Source organism: Lepisma saccharinum, chromosome 6 (genome assembly GCF_977018435.1).
Source record: "Lepisma saccharinum chromosome 6, izLepSacc3.1, whole genome shotgun sequence".
NCBI classification, from domain to species: Eukaryota; Metazoa; Arthropoda; class Insecta; order Zygentoma; family Lepismatidae; genus Lepisma; species Lepisma saccharinum.
In genome coordinates, this window is record NC_139234.1 from 82,828,630 (window position 1) to 82,850,992 (window position 22,363).

At 33.9% G+C, this 22,363-nt stretch overlaps 1 protein-coding gene across 1 annotated transcript in view; it reads right to left on the minus strand.

The window, feature by feature from the left end:
• Positions 1-22,363, minus strand: part of LOC145989480 (bifunctional FAD diphosphatase/FAD synthase-like) — a 73,588-nt gene that overhangs the window by 16,618 nt on the left and 34,607 nt on the right. The window contains exon 8 of the mRNA XM_083124827.1: positions 1,542-1,683. Within this exon, the coding sequence (XP_082980953.1) occupies positions 1,542-1,683 (142 nt within the window). The remainder of the gene's footprint in view (positions 1-1,541; positions 1,684-22,363) is intronic.

Here is a 22,363-nt window from a genome sequence, read left to right on the forward strand (position 1 = left end):
TCAATTATTTAGCCAGTCCACAGCCTGGAAAAAGTATGATGGGAATAAAATATTACATAAATATAATACATGAATATATGATTTATTATTAGGGGGGGAAGGGTGGTAATTAATGGTTCTTGGAAGTGTGAGCGGATATTTCACTGAGCGGAACTTTTGCGACACCAATTGGAACACGATGGATAGAGTTAATCAAAAAGGCATGTGAAAGACTGTTTCCACAGCCACCTTCATTTTTCAGGACAATAGTGAAAGACTTTAATTTGCCAAACCAGGTAAGAGAAATGATGAAGGTAGGTGCCAGCAGGATAAGAAGGGCTTCAATTTGAGTTTTGTTTGAAGTTCATTGTACACATGGATATACAAATTGGGAATGGACCTTCAGTTAAGAGTGGGATCCAAACCACTTAGTGCCTCCATCAGGTATTGAAACAGAGACCCCTTGATTACAAGGTAGTGATGTTGCCACTATGCCATCGGGGAGGCCCAGAAGGAGAAGGGAATGGAACACAAGTATAAGTCACAAGATGGAAAGAGGGGCAGAAACAAGCACATGTGATTCCACAGCAGCTCCTAGGACAAAGCATGGGAGATGACACAAACTGTTCATATTTTATTTATGGGGAGAGACTAGCCATATAGGTTGTGTATGTGTGTATATATTTTGGTGGTGTAAACTTGATCAAGTTCTGGAGAAATGGGACAAAACATTCAAGCAAGAATAAAAAAGCAGTTTACTGTGTTACAACAGTCGTTTTGCAGACTTTTAAGGATAAATGGGACAAAACATTCAAGCAAGAATAAAAAAGCAGTTTACTGTGTTACAACAGTCATCTTGCAGACTTTTTAAGAAAAACCTTGATAACCATAGAGAATATAGTAGCTCGGTGAGCACAGTCAGATCTCAGAATATAAGTTTCAGCTATAGAGTCCAGTAAAATGATATTATGAGATGGAGCACCAGTCTTCTCCATAAAATATAACTACAGTAAAAACATGAGAATTGTAATAAATTGCATTGTATATATTGTAATAAACAACTCTCGATAAGCAACTTCTCAGGATCGGCAACATCAAAAGATACTTAAAGTGAATCTATGGTAAATGAACAGAGCAGTGGTCTAGTCAGTGGGGCATTTAATTGCCACACAGGAGACTTGGATTCAATTTCCACAGTAGGTAATGTAAGGTCGGAATTTTTCCAGCCTTGTCCCTGCATAAAGTGGCTCCAGGGTATACCCAGGCTAAAATAAATGGGTACCTGATCATATCACCTCCAAAATAGCTGAGATTGAGACTGTGTGGAGCCCCACATAACCTAAATGTGCCTTCACGGCATGGTGTTGTATACACATGGAAGTTGACATTTGTTTATGGTAAATGAAAGATTAAGAAGTGCTGCAATAGTCACATGTGCAGTATGAAGTAAGTCCACACATCTCTCAAATACTAACATGTGGGTATTAAGTAACAAAATCTGACCTGAGGATTCTCATGAACATTACAAGATGAAGTGCTTTTGTCATGTACCTGCCACTCACTTGTATTCCTGCAGACACTTTTCCAAGATATCCAGAGATTCCTGTAGCCTCAACTGAAACCCTTCGCCATCCTTCAACAAAAGCCTTTGTATCTTGTTGTAAGCATCTTGAGTTGGTTGGTCATCATACTCCACTATGCATTCTGCAATAAGATACCCATACATTTAATTACAGAGTGTACCAGGGATTCTCAACCAGTGTGCTATCACAATTTTTTGAGGTTGAGAGAATCAGTGACTATATTAAAAAAAAATACAAACATTTACGAATAACACAAGTTTCTTATATTCTGCTCTAAAGCACCTGTAGGATATCCAATATATTTTCCAAATGTTTTCTAGTTATAAAAAATAAAAAGTGCCAAGAGCTAGATTTTGTTGCCAGTGAATGGGACAAATTGATTTCTCTATGCACTGATTATATTATAAAATTTAAACCTGACAAGAAGGAATGGATATATTGGTTGCTTTTTGACTCAGACTGGCCGAGAAATACCCTTACATGGTGGGAAAACACAACATACTCACTTTTGTTGAGTATTAGGCACACACAGGAGATCTCTACGCTGTGATGAACCAGGGAACGTTGAAGTCTACTGTTTCAGAGGCAACAGATCCCGTTGTAGTAGCAGTGGCAGAGACAATTCAACACAGGTAAAACAGCAACAGCGAAAAATCAGGCAAGAACAGGCCGGCTTGGTAGCTCAGTGATAGAGCAATGGCATGGTATGCTAAAGACCTAGGTTCGAGTCCTGCTCGAGCCTGCATTTTTCGCTGAAAATTTCTACGTAATACTCACTTTTGTTTTTCTATTTCTGTGAAGAAGCCTTCTTGGCTGATAATGGGTTTTCCAAATACATTTGGGGAGGGGGCAGCAGTGTGCAATTTTGTGATAGAACATAACAGTTGGTGTGATTTTATTTGTGATTATCTTGGCACTGTGATATTTGAAGGGGGTATGAGGGAGAATCCCCCTTCCCCAGTTGCTACATTTTGGCACTTGGGGGGGGGGGGATACTACACACATAAATTTCAAACATGTGAGATTCACAAGTAATAATAGTAAGTAAAATGCCAATGTGTACACAACAATGTGTTGTGAGTAACATCACCAAAGTAAAAACCGAAGAAAAAAATGTTTGTGTAAGGTTCACTTTTAAGCTGTGGCTTCCCCAACTTTCTTAGCTCCTTTAGCCTTATTCCTCATTTGAAGAAATGAAATATTATTCTTATGAATGCTAATTAATCTATCTTCCATCCGTTAGGTTAAAATATACAAAACAGTAATTTTGCCTCTAGTATTATATGGGTGTGAAACTTGGTCCCTTACATTGAAAGAGGAACATAAATTGAGAGTATTTGAAAATAAGATCCTTAGGAAAATATTTGGACCTAAAAGGGATGAGGAGTCGGGTGAGTGGAGAAGGTTACATAATTTAGAACTACATAATTTGTATTCATGTCCAGATATTATTAGAATGATTAAATCAAGAAGATTTAGGTGGGCAGGCCATGTGGCACGAATGGGAGAGGAAAGAGGAGTTTACAGGATTCTTGTCGGGAAACCTGATGGTAAGAGACCTGTAGGAAGGCCAAGACGAAGATGGAGGGACAACATTGAGATGGACCTAAGGGAAATCGGTAGGGATGGAAAAGAGTATATAGATCTTGCTCAAGATAGTATGACGGTATCAGAATGAGTACCATCATAAAGTGAAAAATAAAATAATTTTATTACTCGAATTTTTCGATTTGAGCTCGTATTTGGCGATTTATATTTGTACAAAATTAATTTGCATCACTTTGGCTTTGTTCTTATTTAAGTACATATCCAAACTTCACGTATTTACAATATTTTGATAATTTAGCGATGTAATTTGCTTTGTAAAGTATCAAGAATATGCTTACCGAAAATTGCCAATTTATGCATAATCGCACATGTGTGTGGTTTCAACAGCTTTTATTTGTTCTTTCATAAGTATTTGGGCGCGAACATGTATTTAAAACATATTACTACCATGTACGAGACATTTAATATAATTTTGGTTGATTTTCGACATTAAACTTACGGTTTGCTAAAAGAAGCGCTTTGAAGAGTAATCCCAGAGTTGAGAAGTAATCCTAAACTTGGACGCATAGTCAACTCGCATAAAGGGAAAAATCCAACTTGTGAGTAAATAACCTTTTTCCCACCAAAATGATAAAACTTAAAATAACTGAAAAAGGTGAAAATAAAATACGTAAACATGTGTTAGAATATTGTAATATCTATTTTATTGTATCTAATCTATTTTACAAGCATTTTTATGTATAATTACTGTACAATTCAAAATTTGTCACTTGAAAAGTATTCGCAAGTTTGTATACTGTGAAAAAAGTTGTAACAGTGTGAGTTCGGATACACTGCTTCATCTATAGGATCATCTCGACTAGAATGAAGTCGCTAAAAAGTTTCGGAAACTGAAATTGGAACTTTTAAAATATAACATGAAGATTTGTGGATATGACGTGATATAGCAGCGCAGATAAGTATAATATTCGATTGTAACGACTGAAATTGCGTCGCAAAATGCTTAAAAGGTCCAAAGGACATTAAATTTGTGACCCGATGGATTCACGTAAAATGGCAGCCATCTTCTCTTTGTGTGGAATTATGAGATAAGTATCTTACATGCATGTACCTACATAAGTGAAAGGCCTATATTTGCAAATATACAAAAAGTGTGCACTCGGAATGTGAAAAGTTGATTGAACGTACAAATACACATAATTCGTATCTGATTCTAAGCTGATAATTGAGCGTTTGGTGCCGATTTTCATCGTAAAGATCTACGCAAGGTTGGAAATAATTCTTCGTGATAATAAATGACTTAACGGGATAAACTTGAAGATAAATCTGTAATATGCGAACAGGTTAATGCAAAACAATATTTATGCTTCAATATATATATATAAAAACATGTACTGAATTTATGTATGAACTTGTTAAACTCAGTTGTTTAATCTTTGTTTAAATATATAGTGCATTATTACTCGATCTTGGTAATTTTCCTTAAGTACTCAAATGTGAATACATATTTGTGCCAGTAATTTTGCAACATAGAAAATTTAAAACTTGAACTTCTCGTATTTTGTCATGTAAAATTATGAAACCATTTTAATTTAATTTCTTTTAATATAATTTTGATCTCGACCGTATAGTTCTTAATCCGAGGTAAAAAGGTCACGAGATACTAGATTAGTGAGACTCATTTATGTCTCTTAAGTGATAGGAGGAAGTATAATATTTAATTTGAGTAATTTTGTGATTATCTAGTAAGTCTGTTTTCATATCTCAACAATGACACAAGCTGTTGAGGGAAATTTCACACTGGCGGACATTGTGGGGTTAATAAATGCTCAAAATAGTGTGCAAGCAGAACATAATAATAAACTAGACACTGCTTTGCAAGTGCAGGCAGAACATAATAATAAACTAGACACTGCTTTGCAGGCACAAAATAGTGATATAAAAACTGCTTTGCAGGTACATAATACCAAAATTGACACTGCTTTGCAAGTGCAAGCAGAACAAAATAAAAAGGTAGACACAGCTTTGAATGCATTAACCGAAGCACATAAGGCTCATACCAAAGACTTCAAAGATCTCAAAATTGATATAGGTCAATTTAGAAATGAATGTATGCTTAGGTATGAGAAAGTAGAGAAAGATTTGCATGCTCTAGACAAGAAAATGAAAGTAGAATTAGTATCGTTGGCAGAGGATGTCGATAACAAAATCGAGAGTGTTACAGAGGATCTGTCAAGGCAGTTTGACTTGAAGCTTGATAGATGCTTTAGAGCTTGTGAAGAGAATGATATGTCTCTGTGTACAGTTAGGAAAGACTTAGGAAAGGTACAAGCTGCATTAGAACAATTACAGTTCAATAAACCGTTAGTGAATAAGATACATAGGGGGGATCAGCTTGATAAGAGCGATGGTGATTACGAATCCGATGTCAGAAGTCATGTCATTCTGTCATCCAAAATTCCACCCAATGTTAATAATCCTAGTGAAGATGATAGTAATGTACAACATGTTAAGGTAGCTCCAAATAGTGACATGTTGAATGATGGTGCAGTTACTAATTTGAATGTCAACATTAGAAAGGCTATGTCGCTGATCGAAACTAGTTTGACAACCATGGTCAATAATGTACTGACTCCAGTTACAGTCAGAAAAAATATGACATCAAAGAATGTAAAGGTGAATTCTATGCAGGGTGATTTTCAGGAGCTTGATGCTAGACAGATTGATTTAAATCATGAAAGCCATGAAGTTGTGAGTAGACCTAGTGTTGGTTATGTTCCACAAGACTACGATAGATCTAGACACCTTTCGGGTGCAATTTCTGATTCGGAAACTGATTGTAGTGTCAAATCTGTTCATGATAGTGCATGCGTGAATGATGGTCCGTATTGTAATACTAGACTGGCTAATAAGCGAAATAAGCTAAAACGTGACAGGTTAACTAGTAGGGTTGGACAGAATGTAAACAATACTCCTCTGATAACTCCTCCGACAAATGTTCCAAATGTTAAACATACGGAAGTTGATCCGTCAAGAGATACATCAAAGGTTAGGTATAAGCCAATAATCAAACCACAAGATTTGAGGCACTTTCCTCATTTTGATGGTGTTTCCGCAGATATTATACCATCTGAATTTTTAGAAAAAGTAGAGGAAAACCTGGAAATTTACAATATTCATGAGAGTGAATATATGAGTTATTTACCTAAATTACTCACAGATTGTGCGCGTACCTGGTACATTGAAAATAAATTAAAGTTTAAGTCTTATGCTGAGTTTAAGACAGATTTCTTATCCCATTATCAAAACGATAGGTGGAAATCTGTAAATTTGACTAAAATCCTAAATTCACCTTATTATAAAGACAGCAAAGAGAACTTATTGCAGTTTGCGAATAAGAATTACAAAAAATTGAAATCTATACAACCACATGCTGACGAAGCCCATCTTATTGCTCAGTTGTCTTCGTTGTTGCCTTATAAAATAAGTGAACACTTGGTGGTGAATAATATTCACACACTGAGACAGACATTGCAAGCCATAGAAAATTTTCAATCTTTAAAAAATAATTCAACTAGGTATATGGATTCTAGTAAAACTTATGGTAACCAGAGGAATAAATCGAAGGTAGCTAATGTGTCTATGTTTAAGGAGCAAAATGTCCAAAGTATGTCTAACAGAAGTGGGTCAAAAAACTTAGACCGTAACGATTATGTTGGATCTGCTCGTAAATCCTATGCTAATGGTAGGACATGGGTAAGAAATGACCAGATTTCTAGAAATGTAAATTTGGGTTCAAAGCAGGAAAACTGTTAGATGCTCCTGATACAGGAGGTGTCTCGAGCATCAAAGCGGTTGAAAATCCTCCTTTTCCAAAAGCTCAATATAATGCTCACTCAAGTGAAGTAAATAATGATCATTGTGATTTAGGTGAGTTCACTCCTAAGTTAGGAGATCATCAACTACTTGGTGACAGTATGTTAGTTAGGTATGCTAACAGTATTTTAGGTTACAGATGGAATATGAATGAATCTGCTTCTAGATTCATAGGTTTGTGTGTCTCAGGACAAGCTATTGATGATCTGCATAGGCGTGTATCAAATGCTAAGAAAATCTCAGACAAAATATTGGTCATGATAGGTACCAATGATTTAATTAGGAAACGCAGCTTCGAACAAATGCAAGTGTCTTTCAGCAAACTCTTGAATACATTGAAAAATAAATGTGCTGAAATTTCGATACTGTGTTTGCCACCTCTTCCTAAATATATGTCATCTCCTCATGAACAATTGTGGCAGACATGGAATAATTTCAATCTGTATTTGATGTCACTACACGACGAGTTTAAAGTAAAAGTATACAATATAGCACCTTTATTCTTCTTGGAGAATGACCGCATAGATAATTCCTTGTACCAGAAATTCCTTGGTCACCCTTCCAGAGGTAGAGTAGATATGATACATTGGAATTATGCGGGAATGACTAAGGTTAAACAATTTTTGTACAGTATGGGTTTTAGTACTACACCTTGTAAATCTAATGATAAAGTGGGTAGAGATATAGAAGTGCAAGCTACGGTGCACAATGTCAACGTTGGTCATTTTAGGGATGCAAATAGCATTGATAGTTATCCCGATGAGGATAACGTTTTGTCCTTGTGGGAAAACTAACAAGCGACCTTTGTTTTAAAGTGGGTGATGAAGGTCAAATTAATAATCCCACTACTGATAACATTAATCTTGGTAAATGGGAAGAACTTCATAACACTAATGGGTATGAATCAAAAGAAATTCCAACACCAATTAATGCTCTCAGCGGTAACTCTCTTACTGCAAAATTAAAAGTTTTAATATTTGGTAAATTTTATACTGCTCTCTGCGACACTGGCGCAGAAATTAGTCTGCTTTCTAATACTGTTTGGAAAGAAATTAATATTAAGGCCAGTAGACCCAGGCTCACACCTGCGGATAATGTGAGATTGGTGGATTTTTCTGGTAATAAGAAGACCAAAGTATTAGGTATGGTTAAACTGATCATTCAAATAAGTAATTTACAATGTTACGTTCAGTTTTTGGTGGTTCACAATTTACAAGTGGATATCATTTTGGGATTAGATGTGTTGTATGCACTTCAAGCATCATTAAATTTTAAAGATCAAACCATAACATGTGGCTTCGATGAAGAACGCACTTTCGCGCGCTTCATGCCAATAATTGAAGATGGCAATAATTTATCTTATTTTGAGTGTTCTCATGTCAGTAATTATAATGTCTTGGAGGATAAATCCAAGTTCAACCTGCATAAGTTTGAAGAGTACATGAATAAGGCTGATTCGCTTACAAACGAACAGAAAACTTTGTTCATAGAATTACTACTCCAATATCAAGAAATATTTTCAAATAAGCCTGGTTTGTGTAACGATTACGTTCATAAAATGGTTTTAGATACAGATCTACCTATAGTAGGTAGAAATTATCCTATACCTTTTGCTTATAGAGATCAAGTGCGTGAACAAATAAAGATCATGCTTGATTGGGATGTTATTGAGTTGTCTAATTCAGAATATCTGTCTCCACTTTTAGTAGTTCCTAAATCTGGAGGAGGTATCCGTTTATGTGTTGATCTCAAAAGAGTAAACCAGCATGTTAAGCTTATTCAAGTGCATCCCATAAAGATTCAAGATTTATTGGTAGAATTCCAAAATTGTAAATACTTCACTTCGGTGGATTTATTGAATGCTTTCTGGCAAATAAATTTACATCCAGACAGCAGAAAATATACTGCGTTTATGTTCGAAGGTATCCTATATCATTTTAAAAGAGTTGTATTTGGTTCAGTTAATGGTACAGCTGTATTCGTCGATGCCTTAAATCGAGTGCTTAAGGACTGTAGAGATTTCGTAGTAGTCTATGTTGACGACGTTATCATAAAATCTCAAGATTTCGCATCTCACATGCTGCATGTAAGAACAGTTCTTGAAAAATTGAAGCAGGCAGGCATGACGTTGAAACTTGAAAAATGTGAATTTTGTAGATCAGAAATAAAATTTTTGGGTCACATTATTACTTCGCAGGGTTATAAAAAAGATCCTAAGTATGTAGATTCCATTGTGAATTTGCCTGTGCCCAATTCGGTTAAGCAATTGCAAAAAATCTTAGGTTGTTTTAATTGGTTGAGCAAATACATAAAAAATTATGCCATCATAGCACAACCTATGTATGACTTGTTGAAGGCTGGTAAAAAATGGCAATGGAATGACCAAGCTTCTACAGCTTTTAAGATACTAAAAGATAAAGTTAGTGAACAAGTACTTTTATCTTTTCCTAATTTTTTACACGCTTTTTATGTACAAACTGATGCATCAATAATAGGTGTTGCAGGATACTGCTATCAGATGATAGATGGTACTATCAAACCTCTCGGTTTCGTGAGTAGATTGCTCAGAAGTTATGAAAAATCATATACTTCTACAGAATTGGAGGTTTTAGCAATATTGTTTACTATTGATAAGTTCTGTTCACTGTTAAAAGGCAGACATTTTATTATCATAACTGACCATAAGGCACTTACCTGGTTAGAAACTGCGCACACATGGAATGCACGTTTAACTCGTTGGTTTGTACAATTACAACAGTATTCCTTCCAAGTACAATACTGTAAAGGGTCAGAAAATATAATTGCTGATGTTCTAAGTAGAACATTTCCGATGCAAGAAGGCCTCTTGTATCATGTAAATTCTTTGCAGTTTAAGGAAATACTAGAACCTTTTATTAATATAGAAGATTTGATAATAGCTCAAGAAAATGATGATGAATTGAAGGAAATTAGGCAATATATTTTGCACTCCTCAATTCTTAATGATAATCCAAGAAGTAGGACTTGGAAAGAGCGTTATGTTCTAAGGGACAATATTTTGTGTGTTACAGACTTTCATAACGTTCAAAAAATTAGAATTTGTATTCCAATTACATTAGTAGGTTCAATTTTGAACAAATTTCATGACTTATCGGGACACTTTGGTGCTAGTCGTACACTTTCTCAAATATACAGATACTTCCAATGGAAAGGGATGAAGACAGATGTACAACAATATGTAGCAGACTGCGATGTATGCATTCGTACTAAACCGAACAAGCATCCATCTAAACATCTAGCCAAAGTACACATTACCGACAAGCCTGGGAAAATATTGTTCATTGACTTACAAGGTCCATTCATCATGGGTCCTAAACGCGAACGCTTTTTATTTACCATATTGGATGCAGCATCCAGGTATTTAGTGGCATATCCAGTGACAAACAGCAATGCTGTTACAGTATTGAATAAACTGTGTCATGTATATTTTGTACATCTGGGTATTCCAGAAAAAATAATTTCGGATAATGGACCACAGTTTCGTTCATGTCTTTTCAATACTAAAATGAAAGAATATGGTGTCAAACTTATGTTTACTCCACCTTACCACCCTTCATCCAACATGGTTGAACGGTATCATTCGGAACTTAACCGTTTAATGAGAGTATTGTGCATTGATAACCATGCTAAATGGCCCCAGCAAGTAACCATAGCATTGCATTGGTTAAACAATACTATCTCCTCACAAACTGGTTTCGCTCCAATAGAATTAAGGTTAAACAAGGAACCTAACCTACAAATAGGAAATGTCATTTTTGATGATGGTACACATCAGTCATGGAATGACAAACTGCTAATGGCTCAAATTAAAAGTCATGCAGCTAGATCCAATAAGTTAAACAAATTGAATTGTAAACAACAAGATAAAATATCAATTTCTTCTGGAAATCTTGTTTTTATCAGAAATAGACAAAGAGATATGGATGATAATCCAATTAAAAAATATTGCTTTCTGTATGAAGGTCCATACTTATGTATAAAAAACTTTGGTGATTCTCGTATATCTGCCTTACGTTGCAGTGATGGGATTCTTCAGGAAAACATTGCTATTGAACATGTAAAATTGTGGAAATGTTCCAAGGACAAGAAAATTTCTTGGTTGAACATTTTGCAAAATGCAAGTGGTGCACATGAAGATGTGGTGCAACATATACTTGATCAAACAATGCAAGAAAAAAATGATATTTCTTCAACTGTCACTACAGATGTGTGTACAGTTTGTTCTTGAAACAAACTTGCCATTAGTGAGGTTAGCCTAAGTTGGTAGTATACCTCGTATAAAAATATTAATGTGTTAAGTAACTCTTATAGTTATTCAATATTTTTCTTTGGTTGGCCTATAAATGGTCGTACTTTAAATATAATTTATTATAGTAATAATTACATTTCGTTGTTAGGATTTACCTCGTGGAATGTGGGATACTTAATTATAAATGCATAACAATTAAGTGCATCTATGTCACACTCTAGAAACAGTTGTTAATTGATCTGTATTAACCCATAACATCTCGCTTATTTGTCTAAGGTACAAGTTAATCAAGTTTTAGTCAATAACACCTAAGGTATGGTACCAAATCCAAATGCTAATTTTAATGTGAATTGTTTTTGAGTTATTTGATTTCATAAGCTGAATCAAATGCTCACTCTATGTTGCAAACGGTAAGCAAAGAGATCCATGAGTTGATCCGAGTTCGTTGCACATGCTGACATGCTATATAGCATAAAAACTTGGGGTAGGTTCACGTAAAAGGCAATAAGTAAGTCCTATAGTGCCACTCAAGAAGCTGAATATGAAAAATGTTATTTATATTTTTTGTCAATTTTATTGAGCAGTAACCATTTTACTTTAAGTGGCGAAGATTGACAAAAAACTTAATATGAAAAGCGTATAATTTTATTAGCATAGGATATTGGATGGTACATATTCTTCACAAGTTGAAACCTTGCTCAAGCAATATCTTTTGTATGGTTAGATTAAGTGAATAATAAAACATTATTTGTACTGGGCAGATGGGTAGTACTGGAACGTTAAGATTGACTTCATGAAATGTATTACTTACTCAATAGTACCTGGCTTAATGGTGTGTTGATTGCTCAAATTAGTAACATTCGCATCTGATAAATGGTCATGCTACTTGAGATAGCAGTGTATGCAATGTTAACGTTAAGTATACTCTAAAATACTAATTTAAGTTTCAAGCGAAAGTTTTCTCACGTCCACAGCAGTGTGAAATTCCTCTCAACAAACTTTTAATTCAGAACAGTATAGAACTAATATGTATTTCTTGTTTGTCATTATGTAATGAACAGTAACCATCTATCTTGAATGGTGAAGATTGGTAATAATTTTGTGCATTAGCCATATTATGAGTAGTGAACTTTGTGGATATTCTGTCATATAAACGATGGATTGTAATAATTTTATGTTTTGTATTCATTTAACTAAAGTATTGATCTATAATTTTGTGTAGCTCACTCTACTAGTAATGATGTAGCTACAAATGTGTTAAAGTATTAATTTTTTACTTTTGTTTGTCATTTGACACTTAATACTTGATATGCTATTGAACTTCACCATAACTTCGAAGTTTGAACTTCATTTTTCGCGTATTTTAATATAACATTATATCACATTAACTATACTTCAGCTCAGAAACATGTTAAAGTTTCTTAATATATAGGTCAATATTTCCTTGGTTAATAATTTTGACACAAAATGTATGATATGCTATAGAAGTTCATTATTACTTCATGATTTAGCAAGTAATCAATTGTGATATATTACTATTGCTCGTATGGTCAGTTCAGCATTCATGGCTTACGAAATATGTGTAGGTTAATAATGTCAACATGTGTGTATAATCATTTTTACTGGTATGTTGTCATTCTTTTGTTTTGGTTGCCTGATGATTTCGTCCAGCGACATAGACAATATATCATTAGACATTTTTGGAAGTGTATATTCTGTGCCTGAGAACAGGATTGTCTTGTTATCATCTTGAGTAACAAGTGTTTCAAAAACACATAATACACATTCACTTATATACACATAATCACATTTCACTCCAGTAATGTCTTGTTTAAGATTATACGACACATTACAATAACTCAGATTATAAGTAGGCGTTCACTCTAGTACACTATCACATAGGTATACACTCAAACACTTCACTCTAGTGATATTGTTATGATTATCACTACACTTAATAACACACTAACTCAGATTGTAAGAAGAGATACACACTCGCATATGTACACACTCAAACGTATTGTTCTAGTGATGTCATGATTATAACTGTGTGATACATCACACTACCTCAAGTTAAAATAAAAGGTACACACTCTCTAATGTATACTCTCACACATTCTGTTTTGATCGTGTTGTGATTCTAACAGCACAATATAACACACTTAATGATATTATTGTTTCTTACCTAATATCGCATAGTCTTGTATGATTACTATGTTCTTGTACCAATTTTTGTTTTCCACTGTAATAACATGTCTTATCTTGATCTCATGTGATGTCATAAGTTTAGAAAATTGTAAATTATAGTCAGGCGTGGGTAAGCCCATTGGGCGCCAGTATGACGGTATCAGAATGAGTACCATCATAAAGTGAAAAATAAAATAATTTTATTACTCGAATTTTTCGATTTGAGCTCGTATTTGGCGATTTATATTTGTACAAAATTAATTTGCATCACTTTGGCTTTGTTCTTATTTAAGTACATATCCAAACTTCACGTATTTACAATATTTTGATAATTTAGCGATGTAATTTGCTTTGTAAAGTATCAAGAATATGCTTACCGAAAATTGCCAATTTATGCATAATCGCACATGTGTGTGGTTTCAACAGCTTTTATTTGTTCTTTCATAAGTATTTGGGCGCGAACATGTATTTAAAACATATTACTACCATGTACGAGACATTTAATATAATTTTGGTTGATTTTCGACATTAAACTTACGGTTTGCTAAAAGAAGCGCTTTGAAGAGTAATCCCAGAGTTGAGAAGTAATCCTAAACTTGGACGCATAGTCAACTCGCATAAAGGGAAAAATCCAACTTGTGAGTAAATAACCTTTTTCCCACCAAAATGATAAAACTTAAAATAACTGAAAAAGGTGAAAATAAAATACGTAAACATGTGTTAGAATATTGTAATATCTATTTTATTGTATCTAATCTATTTTACAAGCATTTTTATGTATAATTACTGTACAATTCAAAATTTGTCACTTGAAAAGTATTCGCAAGTTTGTATACTGTGAAAAAAGTTGTAACAGTGTGAGTTCGGATACACTGCTTCATCTATAGGATCATCTCGACTAGAATGAAGTCGCTAAAAAGTTTCGGAAACTGAAATTGGAACTTTTAAAATATAACATGAAGATTTGTGGATATGACGTGATATAGCAGCGCAGATAAGTATAATATTCGATTGTAACGACTGAAATTGCGTCGCAAAATGCTTAAAAGGTCCAAAGGACATTAAATTTGTGACCCGATGGATTCACGTAAAATGGCAGCCATCTTCTCTTTGTGTGGAATTATGAGATAAGTATCTTACATGCATGTACCTACATAAGTGAAAGGCCTATATTTGCAAATATACAAAAAGTGTGCACTCGGAATGTGAAAAGTTGATTGAACGTACAAATACACATAATTCGTATCTGATTCTAAGCTGATAATTGAGCGTTTGGTGCCGATTTTCATCGTAAAGATCTACGCAAGGTTGGAAATAATTCTTCGTGATAATAAATGACTTAACGGGATAAACTTGAAGATAAATCTGTAATATGCGAACAGGTTAATGCAAAACAATATTTATGCTTCAATATATATATATAAAAACATGTACTGAATTTATGTATGAACTTGTTAAACTCAGTTGTTTAATCTTTGTTTAAATATATAGTGCATTATTACTCGATCTTGGTAATTTTCCTTAAGTACTCAAATGTGAATACATATTTGTGCCAGTAATTTTGCAACATAGAAAATTTAAAACTTGAACTTCTCGTATTTTGTCATGTAAAATTATGAAACCATTTTAATTTAATTTCTTTTAATATAATTTTGATCTCGACCGTATAGTTCTTAATCCGAGGTAAAAAGGTCACGAGATAATAGGGACTGATGGAAGGCCTGTGTTGCTGCAGCCATGAACCTTCAGGTTTAAGAAGGCTACAGAGTTAGTTAGTCCATCCGTTAGGTAATCCATATTCATGTATTCTTTGGTTAGATAAGCCTACCTGAGACTTCTGTTGGAAATCAGAAAGAGAGGACTTTTTATCAATAACCTAAAAGTGAAAACACTAGGGGAGGCCCAAATCCAGTTTTCACGTTGACACTAGCACAGCAAGGGTGACTATTTGCAGTCAAGGTAACTACATTCCAGGTGGTCGAAACAATGAATGTTTGCAAAAGTAGAGTGAGATGCCAAAGGTGTGTTCAACTTGTAACAACTTCAAAAATAGAAGCAATAAAACAAAATGATCATCATCTCTTGCTTAAGAAATTATTGTTTTATTGTTACATATTATATTTTCAAATGTAGCTAGTAGAATTTTACAAGAAATACAGAATGTTTCCAATTTGTTAATTTGTCATGTCTATCCTTGCATCATAAGTAGAGGCATGCATATTTCGTTTTTGATGTGAAATAACTCACTGCAATGTTCATTTCCCATGTTTTTGAAAGGTGTGAGGTGCATTATCCTACTATGTTTTGTCACGAAATTATGCAGAATGAACGGCAAAAATGCAAAATAAATTCTTAAACACGAAACTTTGAGATAATTTACAGACACTTTCTAAAGTCTGAATTATCCTGAGAGTTATGCAAATCACAGAAAAATGGAACATTCCTGCTATAAATATTTGAGAAGCAAAAATGGACTCCTTTACACAGAACTACACTTACTACTCTGACGACTGCATAGAAGTGCTATTCATTTTTAATAAGCTTAATTTTTAATGTCATTTGATGCAAATGATTTCATCAATCTGTCTCTGAACCACCAATCCTAATTTCAGAACACTAAGTTTATTCACAAAAGTATGAGACTTTAATCATAAGTAGAGATGTCCACACCTATGTAGGCAATATAATCAATGTAAACAACATGGAGTCCAAAGTAGACGTTTGTCGCATGAATGCAACCTGTTTTTTCTGGACCTCTTTTTTCTTAACCAATTGATTATTCTGACTTTGTTTCACCTGGATACATGTTCGCTAGAGGCAGCCCTTCATGTAGGTGAACAAGGCATCGCCTAGGACCTGCTTCACAAATTTGATAATTTATTTTTTTAGATAAATGAGTAGAATACATGTCTTTCCATCAAGACTGAAAATAAACTTCAAGTAAGTACATCAGGTTTGTTGCTTTGTAATAGAGCATTCTTGTAAGTAATTGAAAAAATGTACACACTGTATATGATTTGGGGCCTCTCAAATCAAAGGGTCACTACTGGTCAGAAGAACCCATAATAACGAGGTGATCTTTTTGAATTAATAACTGAATAAATTATGCATGTTTGGAGAATAAAAGATGTGGTTGATAATAATAAGCAAGTTACCAACTTTTACCGCGAAACTTACTTGTAGAGGATCTATTAATTTCGGTAGCCTCCGCCACCATCTGCTTGGGAATGAGAACACATTCTTCTAATTTACAGTATGATCCAAACCATTGATATGCAGATCCACCCAGATATCAAACCTAAGACTTTTTGGTTACAAAGCAAACAGCCAGCCAGAGCCGACCTCCATGGCAGATTCCAGGGTTCAAATCCTAGACTGGGCATGGGTGTTCTTTGAGTGTGTCATCATTCAGCCTCATCATTACAATTAGTCTCAAGTGGCAGAAAAAAAATACACTCTGAAGGCCAGACAGAGAGGCATTTTTATTGGGTGATGCATGACCAGCAAAGCAAGTCCTATCGCTGCTGTTATCTGGTTTACGAGACTGGAGCCTGATACTTCAACTTCCCAATTGTCCTCATGACACTGGGTTAATGCCGAAATTTTGAGAGCCTCCACTGGAATCAAACTCAAAACAGTTTGCACCAAAACTGAGATCTGACCATTTCACTTGCTATGCAGTAGCCCTAAAGGGAGGGAAAAGCAATGCTAAATAACAAAAATGAATCGAGTAAAAATCAAAAGAAAACTCAAAGTTAAACTTATATAATAAACTGAACTATCATATTTTATATGTGGGTCATTCCATGTCAAATCATCCAGAATTTTGTGAAAATGTCACTCACTGTCCCCGATTTTGATGAAATTCGGTATACTTATAGAACTTTTGATACTGATTAGAAAATGAATTTTTTTTGTATTAATCAAGGAGTTCAGAAGTTACGTGCTTTTTAAAATCTCAGTGTATGCCATATGCGGCAGCTCCCCTTTAAATGACATGCATTAGATCTTCCTTCAAGTTTGCCGTAGAACCTTCAAACTTGTTTTCTTTTCTTTAGAATAGTGTAAGCTTTCATTTAAATAAGGCTTCCGATGATTGTATCAATAACCATGTATACAGTTACTGGTCCTATGAAATAATCATTATTTTGTGTAATAAATTACACTCAATTAATAATCCTGAAGACTTGTGTGTGTTTTACTTATGTTTCTGGTACACAATATGTCTTCATATATTTGTATTATTACAGCATATAAATTATTGAACACAGAGTCAGTCCTGCTTCAACGATTTTAATTAAGATATCATTTGAATCCTGACCACGGTATTTTGAATATGGTGTCATTGATTCCACTTGCACCTATTTCTTTCTCCTTCATTCCAAGTTTAACGAGATCCCTGCCTCCCCGATGGCATAGTGGTAACGTTGTTGCCTTGTAATGAAGGGGTAGCAGGTTCGATACCTGGTGGAGGCACATGGCACAGTGGTTCGGATCCCACTTTAAACTGTTGATCCAGTCCCGATTAGCCTTCCTGTGCATAAAGTTGACTTAAAAGAACAAATCAAAAAGATCCACTCCTTCGACAATTACTTTTTCCTAGCTCGACAACCACATTCCAAATGAACGCAACAATCCACCAAAACACTGAAGTTTTCACATATAATTACAAATGAATTGCAATAAAGTGTGGATGTTCTAAATTTAGCATGCAATGAAGCATAGCTTCCTTTCACCTAAAAAGGTAAAGTGCTCCCCTGTGCTTAGCACCACGCTATGAAGGCGTATAGGGTGATGTGATCAGCATCACACCCCTGACCCCCTTTACCCCCAGGTACCCATGTTATTCGACACTGGGTGGGCACCGGGGCTGCTTCCGACGTTAGAAAAGTTCCCGGATTTGAACCGGCCTGGTATCAAACCCGGGACCTTTAGCTTGGTAGTCAGGCCTTACCGACTGAGCCACCGTGGCCACTTCCTTTCACCTAGCGCATTTTTTTTTTTTATAGTTGGAAACAGAGTGGTCAAATTTAGCTCTTTCCCTATTGCAAAAAGTAACTGTTACCATTGTTAACGTTAAAGTTATTTACTTTTAAAAGTAGCTAGTCACAGTTTTTTGTAACATGGTACTTCGTAACATTGGTAGTTTAACATTTATTGTAAAAATAGTAAGTGCTAATGAAATACGTTTTGTATAACTGTATGGTTGGACATTTTAAAAGAAGTGACTTTCCGAATTCCAACTCCAAATAGTTATGTAGTAGCATGTGTGCAACTCAAACTTGTTTGTAGGATTGCTTCAGGAGTCTTAAAAAAGGAGATTCAGCAATTAAATTCATGCATCCACTTGGTCCATCACCTTCTTACCACTGGACGCAAAGCATTCAGTGGACATTAACAACACAAATGGAATGACATATGTACTTAGTGATAAGTCAAATACTTTAGTGTGTTCGAAATTGTCAAAATATTCTTCTAAAATGTGAACAGCACAATTTATAGTATACAAAATTTTGGCAATGAATATAGTACACTAGAGTAAGTATTATTAGGTACTATCTTCATGGACGTAACTTGGGAACTATCTTTGGGGTGAGAAAATCAAAAGGATTTCCATCCCATAAGAATAGTGTCCAGGATTATTTGCTAAAAACATTTGAAAAATCACAATTAATACTTATTTGTTTGCAGCAGGTTCACAAAATTTACAAAACTTGTAAATTTTAATTAACCTATATAATTGGGGGTGCAAGCACTTCACTTTTCCCCCGCCATGTTATGCCAATGCCTACCTTCACACATAGTGAATAGAAATTTTGAATATTATTACTTAAAACATATTGTACTTCAGGCTTTGTGCTAAATACATAAGCATTTTTAATAAGATTAATTTTTAATGTCATTTGATGCAAATGATTTCATCACTCTGTCTCTGAACCGCCAATCCTAATTTTTTCATCAGGTATTAGTACACACTCTGCTATCTATGTATAAAATTCTGGGGAAATTGAACAGGGGGCAATGCATGAAATTCACTCTTAAAATTAGTCATTTGTTTTTCTGAAGAAAAAAAATACATAAAACTATATATAAATATACATGATTATTGATACAATCATCTGAAACCTTATTTAAATGAACGCTTATCCTATTCTGAACAAGAGAGATTATAGAAACATTAAAATTAAAAGAGTATTAAGAGTATATTAAAAGACACTGGGAAATCCATAAAATTCATTGAAGAAAATAACATGTTATGTAAAGAAACAAGTAAAATAGTTAAAACAATGATACAAAGGGCTTATTCGAGGTATGTTAAAGAAACCAAAGAAAATATTAAACATAATACAAGATCTTTCTGGAACTTTATACAAAATAGAAGACTGTAGTAAACAGACTATGGTTTTTGAAAATAGAAAATTAGAAACAAGTCAAAGTGTAGCAAATAGTTTTGAGTTTCTTTTCAAATCTGTATATGCTAAAGGTATAAGCTCATATTATATTCATGATGATGTTAAAATGAATGTATCATATTCTATCTCAAGTCATATAATTACTGATAAAGAATATTTTAATGCTGTAAAGAAATTGAAACCTAAGAGAGCTAGTTGTCCTGATAAAATTCCACCCTATTTACTAAAGGCATGTGCAGAGATATTAAAGAAGCCACTCTGTTTTATATACAATTTAGTTCTAAAATGTCAAACTTTTCCGATTATCTGGAAAACAACTCGAGTTTCTCCAATTTTTAAGTCAGGAGACAACTGTAAAATAGAAAATTATAGACCTGTAGTAATTCTCTGTGCGCCCGCCAAAATATTAGAACAAGTATTGTACACAAGAATCTGGAATCACAGTAAATATTACATAAATGAAAATCAACATTGTTTCATTCCTGGAAGGTAAACAATTTATAATTAATTTTGTTCAAGATGTTTATGCAGCATTTCAAAATCCATTACCTATACATACAATCCATCTTGATTTTGCTAAAGCTTTTGATTCAATTAATCACAATATTTAATTAAGCAAACTTTCAAATTTCGGGTTGACTAGTCATTTTCTTGCTCCCATGGCCTCATATGTTAATGGTCGAAAACAATATGTAACTTATAGACAATCAAAGTCGTTTGAATATATTGTGAAGTCAGGTGTACCACAAGGATCGAATCTTGGACCACTACTTTTTGTATTATTTACAAATGATTTACCATTACAAATTGAATATTCTAAATGTCTCATGTATGCTGATGACATAAAGCTTTATAAACAAATTAATAATCATGGGATTGGTAAAGAAAGTCTTCATGAATTAAGTAATGATAATGGTATAAGATTGATTACTTTTGCAACCTCAAACAATTTAATTGTGAAAAGTACCATTTTTGAACATAAAGATATCCATAAATATACCTGGTCTTCTCCAGATGGTAAAACTCATAATCAGATAGATCATATTCTCATTGATAAGAGAAGGCATACTAGTATAATTGACGTTCATACACATAGAGGTGCTGACTGTGCCAGTGACCATTATTTAGTAATTGCTAAATTAAGAGAAAGACTCTCAGGGATCAATCATAAGCAACAAAATCTAAAAGTTATAAAATTTGATACAGGAAAGTTTGCTGATGAAAGAATTAAGAAAGATTACCAAATTAAACTGTCAAATAGATTTGATGTTTTGCAGGATTTAAATGATGATGAAAATATAAATGAAACAGACGTAAATAAGAATTGGGAGCACATAGTAATGCAATAGAATCAGCAGCTAAAGAAAGTATAGGATACCATAAACCAAGAAAAAGTAAGCCATGGTTTGATAATGAATGTCATAATCTAATAGAAATAAGAAATTAGGCTAGACTTAGGTGGTTAAATAACTCGGATGATACAAATCTAAGCAATTATAATAGAATAAAGCGAGAAGTTAACCGCACGTTTAGAAGTAAAAAAAGAGATTACTTGAAAAGCAAAATTAACAAAATTGAAACAAATAGCAAAAACAAAAATATCAGAGATTTATATAAAGGTGTAAATGAATTTAGAAAAGGGTGGCAACCTAAAGTAAACTTGATAAAAGATAAAGATGGTAATTTTCTAGCTGACCCAAGTGATATTCTAAATAGATGGAAGAACTACTTTAATGACCTTTTAAATGTCCATGTAGGAGATAAATCAGAAGTAAATGAAGTACACACAGCAGAACCTAACTTGACTGAAGTTAAAGATGCTATTAAAAGGCTAAAGAATAACAAAGCACCTGACATTGATTTAATAACAGCTGAGTTAATTAAATATGGTGGAAATTCGTTAATATGTCAAATTCATAAATTAATTTGTTTAATATGGAATAAAGAAGAAATCCCTCAACAGTGGAAAGAATCCATAATTGTTCCTGTGTTTAAGAAAGGTGATAAAATGAACTGCAATAATTACCGTGGAATTTATCTACTCTCAACAACATATAAAATATTATCTAACATTCTTTTAACAAGACTAACCCCATATGCTAATGAAATTATAGGTCATTATCAATGTGAATTTAAACGTAACAGATCAACTACAGATCAAATTTTTCACATCAGACAGACACTTGAAAAAAAGTGGAATATAATCAAAATGTCCATCAGCTATTCATTGATTTCAAAAAAGCATATGATTCGGTCAAAAGAAATAAATTATATAATATATTAGTAGAGTTTGGAATACCTAAGAAGCTTGTTAGTATGATAAAAGTATGCGCCAGTGAAACAGAAAGTAAAATTCGTGTGGGTATTAATGTGTCTGACAAATTTGCAATTCATGATGGGTTAAAACAAGGAGATGCATTATCTCCATTGCTCTTTAATTTTGCGTTAAAATATGCTGTTAGGAAAGAAAAAGAAACTAAAGAAGGACT